The sequence below is a fragment of the Oryx dammah genome, unplaced genomic scaffold (genome assembly GCF_014754425.2).
Source record: "Oryx dammah isolate SB20612 unplaced genomic scaffold, SCBI_Odam_1.1 HiC_scaffold_10, whole genome shotgun sequence".
Lineage (NCBI taxonomy): Eukaryota > Metazoa > Chordata > Mammalia > Artiodactyla > Bovidae > Oryx > Oryx dammah.
In genome coordinates, this window is record NW_024070194.1 from 40,667,113 (window position 1) to 40,676,962 (window position 9,850).

Genomic DNA, 9,850 nt, shown 5'->3' on the forward strand with positions numbered 1-9,850 from the left:
TGCGGGAGACCTGGGTTCAATCCTGGTTGGGAAGATCCCCTGGAGAAGGGAAAGGCTACCCACTCCAGTATTCTGGCCTGGAGAATTCCATGGATTGTATAGTCCATGGGGTTGCAGAGTCGGACACGACTGAGTAACTTTCACCTTCTCCTAAAGGCAGGCCTTCCTCCCCTAGATCCTTAGGCTCTGGCACTTTGGAGTCAGTGCAGAAATTCCCCGGGGTGGGGAGGAGCTTATTTGCCTTCTCTTCCCCACTGCTGTTGGTCTGTGAGCAGCTGTGAACTGGCTGGAGGCCCAGAAACAGGAGATTACACCCACTTCGAAACACCTTAGAGTTGCCCATGGCAATTCTCAGCCACCTGGGCCTCAGCTTCACGTCCCCTTGGCTTTCTGGGATGCCCATCCTGACCTGACAACTGCCTTCATGTAACTAAAGCAAAAAGCCCGTGTGCCCAGGGTGGCCCCCTGGGGCTTCTCGGGCTTTGTCACTGGGGCTCCTGGCAGCCCAGAGCCATGTCCCCTGTTTGTCCTGACCGGCGAGGCCGTTTGAGACCATGTACACTTCGCCCACTCTGCCTGGGCGCAAGTCTTCATCCTGTTTTTCCTTATATTTTGTCTGTGTAAGTTGCCTCAGATTTTATGGTGGGGGGTGGGTGGGGAGGATAAAGTAGGATATAAAGTGAAAATACAAGCTGCTAGTGTTTTTACAGGTGTCTGACAGCCTGAAGATAAAGCCTAACAAGGTTGCTGAGCAGGGAGCTCCCGCCCTCGACACCTTTCAGGTAATTAGGCCTACATGCCTCTGCTTGGGGGTGTCTCCGCTTATTACCTCAGTCCAAGAAGCTCAGCTTAAACTGTGGAGTAGGACTGACCTTTTGTTGAGTCACAAAGTCAGTCTGTGGTCAGGAACGGCTCGAGATGCCCACCGTTGATCTGTGGCCACAGCCTACGGAAGCGGGTATCCTGGGAGGTGCCCGTCCCCCAACACTTGGGTTCTCTGGGTAACACTGAGCCCTGAGTTCACACCTCGCTGGGTTTTTTATTTAACTTGCAGCCATACAGTTTGGGGTGGGGAATGATTTGGTCCCCAGGAGTTCCACTTCCCAGGACCAGGAGTGGGTGGCAAAAGACAGGTGCAAAGAACAGAACAATTCACACACGACCGCCAACACCCAGCTGACGCTCTCCCAGTGCTGGGTTTGATGACTCAGGCTCACGGGGCTCTGAGTCCCATAGCAGCTGGCTGAGAGAACGTCCTGTCCCCAGTCCCCGAGTGGTGGGCCACAGTGTATCCCGGCTGGGACACGCAGCGCCCTGGGTACAGAGACACGCAGAGGCCAGAGCATCTGGGCACAAGCAGGTTTAATCGCTTTCTCACACGAGGCAATGACAGCGAAGGGCACAGTGACAGTCACGCTTGGCCTAAAGGGCGGGCAGCAATGGGTGCTGGGGGCGTGAGCGCAGACCCCCCAGCTCTGGTGGGGTGAGAGCAGAGCCCCGAGCCACCCAGGTCCGGCATGTGAGGGCGCAGAGCCTCTGGAAGCTTCCGCCCCCAGCTCCCACCTGCTCCCTGGCTTCGTCCTTCCCACTGCTCAGCCGCCATCCCTGGTGCCAGCCTGCCGTCTGGGTAGAATGGAGGGTAGGCTCCCCTCTGGGCCCACCAGTCCTTTTCCAGATCAGGTTTTCCTGCTGCCTCCTGCCTGACAAGCACAGGGAGGGTGCAGGCCTGGGAGAGGGCTGGGCATTCAGCCTCACCCAGCTAGGTGGGGACGCCAAGTGAAAACACCCCAGCATTGCCTCCCCCAGCATAAACTTCAGAAGTGCTATTTTCCATTGCTAAAACAAGGAAAGACCTCAGCTGGTTTCATTTCCTTGTGAAAAATCTTCGAAAAAGCAAAATCAAACCAATTCTGCACCAGCCAGCCTGTCCTAACCGAAGCCCCTGGTGCTGGACACAGGCGTCCTCCCCAGTGTCACCCTCGGTTTCCTGGGGGCCTTCTATATGCTCAATCTGGAAACCCCGGGGCGGTACCCACATGGCAGTTATGAGGACACGGCCCGGCACAATGGACCCTCCCAGCATGGCCAGGAGGCAGAGCTGGGCTGGGAGAGACTGGATGGCCAGCCTGAGTGCTGCAGAAACACACACTTGCCCAAGCTTTGTCACGGCTACCTGATTGGACCCCAGAATGCAGAGGGTCAGAACTGAACACGAGCTCACACAGGTTTGTACAAGGCCGTGGGGAAGCTGAGTAGGCATCCTGGGGGGTGGAGGTGGGGCGAGCCTGTCAGTGCGTGGGACCTGCTCTCCGGCAGGAGATGAGGGGGCATCTCCACACCCCAGCCCCTCAAAGCCACCACCACGATTCCCTCAGCCCTCCTGGAAGTGGCACTGAAAGAAGCAGGGCGCTAGGAAAATGCTTGGAAACAATGGGCAGAGTCAGCAAGGGGACGAAAGCTGGTCCCGAGGCCAAGGCCTAGTCCCTGGGGAGGCTGGGCGGTGGGGTCTGCAGGGCAGGGGGCTCCGCGCCCCAGATGTCGCGGGCGTACTCCGTGATGGTCCGGTCACTGGAGAACTTGCCCGAACAGGCGATGTTCCTGATGACCTTCTTGGTCCACTCCTTGGGGTTCTGCAGATGGAGGCGGGCACTTAGTGACCTCAGTCTGTTCCCAGATGCGCTCAGCCCTGGGCAGCCTGACGGAAGGCAGGCCCTCAAAGCTCAGAGCTCACTGGGAAGGGGGCCCACCCATCAGGAAGCGTCCAGGTGAGCAGACAGGGTCTAGAGCCCGAGGGGTCCCGCCAGGGCAGAGTGCACACAATGCACAGACACCTCGCCAGGAGGGGACGCACCCCCAGATGGCATCCAGTGCCAGGAGGGCACTCCTGGAAGGGAAGCCCAGGGTCACCTGGCCTCCCAGGCCCCCTCCTGTCCCGTCTCAGGAGGAGACTTCAGGAGCTGTTTCCTGAGTTGAGGGGGATGGTTAGATACAAGCTCCTCAGGCCGTGTCCAAGAACCTGCTTTAACAGATCTGTGCGGTGACTACACAGCCACGCCCCCATCGCCAGTGTCCCCTCCTACGGCCATCCCTGGCCAGGTGCACGGGCTACAACACCCCATCACCTCCCCGAGCTCAGGAGCTGAGTCTTCCTGGGAGGGCCCCCGGCTGTGCCTGCTTCCTGCAGGTCACACAGAGGCGGGACCCGGGGCCAGGAGTGGAGAGCCAGCTCCAGCATGCCCGCTCTAGAGCTGCAGGTCCTCACTCTGCTCGCTGGTGACATGTCCACTGCCCGAGAAACTGTTCACCTCCCTTTAAGCACAAAGGTCTTCGCTGCTCACGAGCCCCGTCTCCTGCTGTGGGCCTCATGCCCTGCATCACCCCTGCCCTCCTAACCGCACGCAGGCAATCAGACCATGGGCTGAGGTGTGGCAGCACCTCTGGGAGGGAAGTCCTTCCCCGTCCACTGGCTCTGTGGCAGCGCCCAGGCTGCAGGGGCACGTGTGCTGGTGTGGACAGCAGCCTGGCCCCAAGGGTCCTAGGCGGTAGCCCAGGCAGATGCCCAGCTGAGGCAGTCCCTGAGCAAGAGAGGAAGAAGCCCAACCTGCTCTGGGCCACTACGTCAGCTACAGTTCCCGGGAGTGGCCCGAGACAGCAGGACATGGTCACACCCTGTGACTTCCCTGCCAGGGCCCAAGAACCTCACCCTGTACAGCTGGTCCACCTGGGCCTGGCACGCCACGTACGTTTCATAATCCGCAAACACCTTGAACCTGAAATGGGAGACAGGAAGCTGGGCTGGGCGGGTGGTGACAGAGGTCAGGAAAAGGGCCCCCAGGTTTGGCTGGCTGCGCCCTCATGCTCCACGTGACGGAGGTGGCCACGGTGGCTGCGCTCTGAGCAGCACTGCTGTCCTGCAGACACTACTCTAGAAAAACCTTATTACAGCCCCACGCTGTTGGAAGAAACTGTGCCCGTGGACTAGAGGAACACAGATTAAGGTCCCCTCCACCTCCAGGGGATGCAGGCTCCACCACCACCTGTTCTCAGGCCTCACGAGTTGACAAGTGGTGGTGCAGGATTTATGACACATGAATGTGTTTTGTTTACAACTGAACTGGGATCACAATTCATAGAACCCTGTAAAGTCACTCCTGGATCCCAGAATCAGCAGGGCTGAGCGCCCAGCCCCAGACATGCATGGAGTTACGATCAGGTCTGACAGAAACCGGCAGATGATATTCATTGGAATACGACAGACTAACCCAAGGGAACTGAAAGTGGAATGAATAAAGGTCAATTCTCGGCCTTCCGCAGACCCGCCTTTTACCAGGGTGGAGTAGAGGCCTATGGTCAAGGCAGATGGCACTGTCAACCTGGGACAAGTGAGCAAGGCTGTGCCCAGAAAACTGCCACCCCGTGTCAGTGGCCTTGTCATGAACACCAACCACATGGAGACTTGTAGCCTCACAAGTTCATTCTACCTGAACCACTCCTGGACTCCCAGAAGTGGTTAACACCCAGGCTTCCTGTACCCCAGCACGTCACCTCCTTCCACCCACAGAGGTGACATCACCTTGTCATGCAATCCCATCACCAGGCTCTGAGGTCAGAGGTCCCACAAGCCCGAGTGCCTGGATGTGGCCGACCCTCTGGCCATGGGCTGAGGTGGGGGTGAGCCTCACCGAAGCCCAGGCTTTGCCCCAAATGATGTGTGGTCTTGGGCACCCTCAGTCTGACCCAGTGGTGGGGAGGGATGAGGGTCCTATCGCACCTGTCATGGTTCAGCAGCATGTTGACGACGTCCTTAAAGCAGTCAGGCTCCCTGGGGGAGAAGAAGCCGCTGTTGATCTGGTCCACGGCCTGCCGCAGCTCGGGCAGGCGGTCATAGTACTCGTGGGCATTGTACCTGCAGGAGACGGCAGACTCGTGAGCAGGTGGGGCTGGGGCCAGCCAGGCTGGGCTGGCTGCCGAGGGCACATCACCCCCACCTCCTCCTCCTGGTACAGACACGTGGTGGCTGAGATGGTCCTCCAGGAGGGGCTGCTCCAAGGTTCCCACAGAGCCCCCACCCCCAGTCTGTGCCAAGACCTTGCAGAAGAAAATAACATGTGAAGTCAGACTTGAGAGCCATCAAGGAATCCAGGGAGAGGGAGGCATGCGGCAGACATGGGGCAGGGCCGAAAGGGGGCAGTGCTCACAGGCTGACAAGGTTCCCAGCATTTGGGTTCAGCCCCTGGTGCCTGAGGCCTCCCTGGGTCCCCTGAGGGATTTCAGGCAACTAGGCCAAGCCAGGACCCCCTCAAGGTATCCATGGGTGTGGGGACACTTAAAGGAGAGAGAGGCCTCGAGAGGCACCCACCCTTTCCGGTCCAGGGCCTCCACGTCCTCCACCCGCAGGCCAAAGATGAAGAGGTTCTCGGCCCCGGCCTCCTCAGCCATCTCCACATTGGCCCCATCCATGGTGCCGATGGTGAGGGCCCCGTTGAGCATGAACTTCATGTTGCCTGTGCCCGAGGCCTCGGTGCCCGCAGTGGAGATCTGCTGCGACAGGTCAGCGGCGGGGATGACTGCGGGGAGCGGGGCACGGGCAAGACCCATCAGTCAGGAGGCACAAGAGCAACAGGAACGGCAACGGGACACCATGCGCTGCCCCCTACCCCACACGGCTCCCCTTCCCGACCAAGGGCAGACAGAGGCGGCGGGTCCACGTGGAGATGCCAAGAAGCCCTGCAGTGGCAGAGGACCTCTGTTCTAGAACCTGCAAACCAGGGCCGTACCAAAACCAGGTGGGGTATTCTTTCCCTTGTATCCTGACATCACTGCTGTCTTAGTCCATCAGCCCGTAGGCTCCTTAAACGTCTTCGAAAGGAATCGACTCTCACGGAAGCAGAGGACTGGGGACAGTCTTCCCGTGGCCTCATGCCCGGGAGACCCTCTACAGACTGGGCGTGGCAGCTGAGTCACAAGCCCCCAGCAGCCGGTGGCTTCTCCCACACGCAGGTTCCTGTGAGTGTCTCGCCATGGTGGCAGGAGCACGGCTTCCATCCTGCCTGCCTCGGCGTGCCTGCTCCCGCATCCTCAGCCAGTCCTCAAGGCTGATGGATGCTGCTTCCCTGACCCAGCCAGTGGACACTCGGGGTCAGCCAAGTCCAGAGTCTGGCCCCGTCTTCACGGTCAGGCCCAGGTGCCGGGATGGAGACACAGGCACCCCTGACCCCTCAGGAAGAGGGACATGAGCAGATGGGACGGTGGACACATGACCACAGCAAGTCCAAGAGCTGGGGAGCACAGGGTCTGTCCCCGAGGTCAGGTCTAGGAAGTGCAAGAGCTAGCCTGGGAGTTCCAGGCGGCAAAGAGCCTGAGACGTGTGAGAAGCTCAGTGAAGCATGAACCACAACCCAACCCCAGAGCCACAGATGGTACAGGGCAGTGGGGGGGTCACAGGGGTGGTGCTGATGACCTGGCCGCACTGGACAGGGAGGGAGTATGAGAGCCTGCCCTCCACTGGATGCCTGGAGAGCAGCGTACAGTCCCCTGGACCAGAGGGGCTGCGACTCAGGCCACGATTCCAGGCTCAGGTGTCCTAGCACTTCCTGCCAGGTCTCCGGAAGTGGCTGCCTTAGAAAGGCCAGTCCCGTTCAGGAGAGCCCTGCTCTGAGGCACATGTGGCCACAGGCCCTTCTCTGGGTGGCAACACATACCCAGGACTCCCACAGTGGAGGGGCTCCAGCTAGATGCCCCCAGAGCAGATGCAGGCCAGAGTGCACAGGTGGGGACAAGCAGAAGCATCCTTGGGTTTGGGGGAGAGCGGGGGGCATGGGCCACCAAGAGCGAACCCAGGGGCAGGAAGGCCAAGCTGAGAACCAGAGGCGCAAGGAGGGGAGGGCAGGAAGTACAGAGACCAGGGCCTTGGCTACCAGACCGGGGGCCCTCTGGCTGGGGAACATGGTGTCAGGGCCATTAATCTGCCTGGAGGCAAGACAGGCCCTGACCAGCAAGGGCTGCCCACGGCATCAGGCAGGGCAGGCTCACCTTTCTCGGCCAAGGACACCCGGTAGTTTTCCAGGAAGATCACTTTGAGCCTGTCACCCACAATCGGGTCATGGTTGACGATGTCACCAATGGACGTGACCAGCTTGATGATCTTCTTAGCCATGTGGTAGCCGGGCGCTGCCTGCAAGGGGAAAGGGGCATGCAGCACACACCCTGGGCTCGGGCCCCGGTCTGGATGCGCCCAGCTGAGCGGCTCAGCTGCTGGGAGGGGGCCCCACGGGGGCTGAGGTCACAGCATCCTTGTGTGTCCTTCATCCTGACAGACGGGCCCACAGGTGCAGCACTCCAGCCGCTCCCTTGGTGCCGACCAAGTGCCTCGTGACAGCCCCTTACCCACACGCACAGATCTGTCAGCCTCAAACTTGGGTTCCTGATTCTAGTTTGTTTTTCAGAAATGGAGAGAGGGAACAAGGACCCCTAAGAACTGACTACCAACCTCCAGGAAACACGGGGAACCCACCAAGGTTCTGGGAGATACCAGAGGGACATGGTCTGGGAGAGACACACAACTTGATTTCTGTAAAAATCTGCAGGGGAAAAAAAGGGGGAATGTGGATGAAAACCTACGGATGAGACACAGCTGCCCGGCGCCATGTGAGAATCTCACTGGGTCCTGAGTCAAACAAACTCAAGATGTCTAATAAGACAGCCAGGCATGTGGTCCTGGCTGGATATTTAATGACGTGGAGGAATTCTTGTCAAGTATTGTAGATGTGATGGTGGCGTTGTGTGGTTTTGCAGGAAAACGTCATTGGGAAGACAACTGATGAAGTTCTTAGGGGTGAAATCTACTTTGAGAAGGCTCAGCAGAAGTCAGGCAATAGGTTTGTGGACGTTCTACGATTCTTTTTTCCTCTAGATTTTCATTTCTAAAACACATGTTAAAACTTTTTGACAGTCCCCATCTCTGAGAAATGCATATGGAAATACTGACAAATGAAACAGATGCTGTCCAGAATCTGTTTCAGGAACAGCAAGAGTCGGGGGTGGGGGGGTGGCTGAGACGGAACATGGCGGGTGTGAGCTGCTGTCTGAGCTGGGGGAGCCCACAGGGTGCCTCCACCTGTGGAGCTGCTCAAGTCGGAGGAGAGAACAAACCTGGGCCCGCTTGCAGCCCCCATGAAGCAGCCGTGCCCAGGCTCCTGGGAAAAGTGGCAGAGGGTGGGGACACGGGGCCTAGAGTCCAGAGACCTGTGGTGGGACCCGCCGATGCCCCCTGGCGACACTGGGACTCTGCGATCACGTGTCCTAAAGCACGTGCCACGGTAAATAAAACGCGTGAGGCCAGGCTGAGAGCAGGCCCACATCTCGCTGATGAAGCAGCCAGTGACCGGTGTCCACTCAGCACAGAAGTGCAGGGGACATGTGGAACGCTGGCAGTCACACTGAAGAATGGTGCTTCCCCACTGGAGGCTGGCCCTGGGGACCCCACCGCCCTGGGCAGGCAGGGCCCCCGTCCAGCTCCCTTCCTGTGGCCGAGCTGACGAGACATCTGAACGTACTGGCCCAGAGGCAGAGCTGGGGCCGGGACCTCCAGGCTTTGTGTGCAGGTCAGCGCCCAGCCACCCGCAGCATCCATCCCAGATACAGGGACACTGCAGAAAAGCACGGTGGTTTGTATGTTCCCGCCCAATGCCAAGCAAGAGCAAAGAGGCGTCACCTCACCTTGCCCCCGATCATGACAGTCCTGGGCACAAAGGCCTGGGTCGGGTCCTTCTTTATTCCTATAAGACAAACAGAAGTCAGCCAAGTGAGGCAACTGGAGCCAGACACGCGCGAGCCTTGCACTTGCCGCAGTAACCAGCGTCCTCAGAGACCAGCCCGATGCAAGCGCTGCACTTCAGGAGCTTCCATTTACAGAACTCTGCACTGCGTTCAGGTTGGTGCCAAAGGCTAACCAGAAGCAGATTCTTCCAGAAGGTTCAGTGGAAAAGCTGTGCCTTTGTGTCCAGAACAGCCCAAGACAGGAGCTCCTTTGGGTCTGGTGACCAGGACTGAAGGCCCTTGCGTGTGTGATGGGCACTCGAAAATGGGTTGACCTTGGGACGGTGGTGATTAACCATCAGCCTGTGCGGGGTGTCAGTGAGACCCTGAGCCCCCTCCCTGCTGGGACAGAGGGAGAGAAGCCCTCCAGAGCTTTCTTGTATAGGAGCAGACAGCTCGCCTCCAGCCCCAGCAGAATGAGGTGTTCTTGCCAGGCCACTGGGTTTTCAGATTTCATCGGGGTGGTGGTGTCATCTACAGAGGAGCAGGGATGCCCTAAACAGTATCCACCAGGGTCGGGAAGCGGCCAGGAGATTTACAGGAACTGCTAAGGGGCGCGGCTGATCTTTAACATCTGACCTCAGGTTCCTGTAGTCCCTGAGTTTTGAACCTTCCTGCTTCCAGCTAGTGGACAAAGTGACCTAGAGAACAAGGGGGAAAAAAAAAGCCCCAAATCCACAAGCTACATTGAAAAGAAGAAAAATATGCGAACTCCAGATCAATGAACTAGTCCTGCTGGGTCACGAGATAGGTGGGAGATGGGGCTGTGAGCGCAGGGTCTCAGGAATCCTGGCCTCCTGCAGAGGGAGGGGAGGAGGCAGGCAAAGAGCCCCTGAGGGCTGGGCAGGTGGACTATGTCAGCCTCTTTCCCACAGGGAAACCTCAGAGGGGCCTGGACAACCTGGTAGGCAGAGGCCCACAGGCCACGATGCCTCCTGAGCGAGCCTGAAATTGGAGCCACAGAGGCGGGGACACGGCCACAGAGAGGGACACGGCCCCGGAGAGGGGACACGGCCATGGAGAGAGGGGACAC

At 58.9% G+C, this 9,850-nt stretch overlaps 1 protein-coding gene across 1 annotated transcript in view; it reads right to left on the reverse strand.

Annotated features, from left to right (window-relative positions):
* Positions 1 to 1,344: 1,344 nt before the first annotated feature.
* PYGB (glycogen phosphorylase B) overlaps positions 1,345 to 9,850 on the reverse strand; it is a 33,515-nt gene continuing 25,009 nt past the window's right edge. Inside the window, exons 15-20 of the mRNA XM_040248844.1 lie at positions 8,719 to 8,777; positions 7,033 to 7,174; positions 5,360 to 5,567; positions 4,772 to 4,906; positions 3,704 to 3,770; positions 1,345 to 2,630 (exon numbers count right to left, since the gene is read on the reverse strand). Coding sequence (XP_040104778.1) covers positions 2,478 to 2,630; positions 3,704 to 3,770; positions 4,772 to 4,906; positions 5,360 to 5,567; positions 7,033 to 7,174; positions 8,719 to 8,777 — 764 coding nt within the window. The 3' untranslated portion in view covers positions 1,345 to 2,477. The remainder of the gene's footprint in view (positions 2,631 to 3,703; positions 3,771 to 4,771; positions 4,907 to 5,359; positions 5,568 to 7,032; positions 7,175 to 8,718; positions 8,778 to 9,850) is intronic.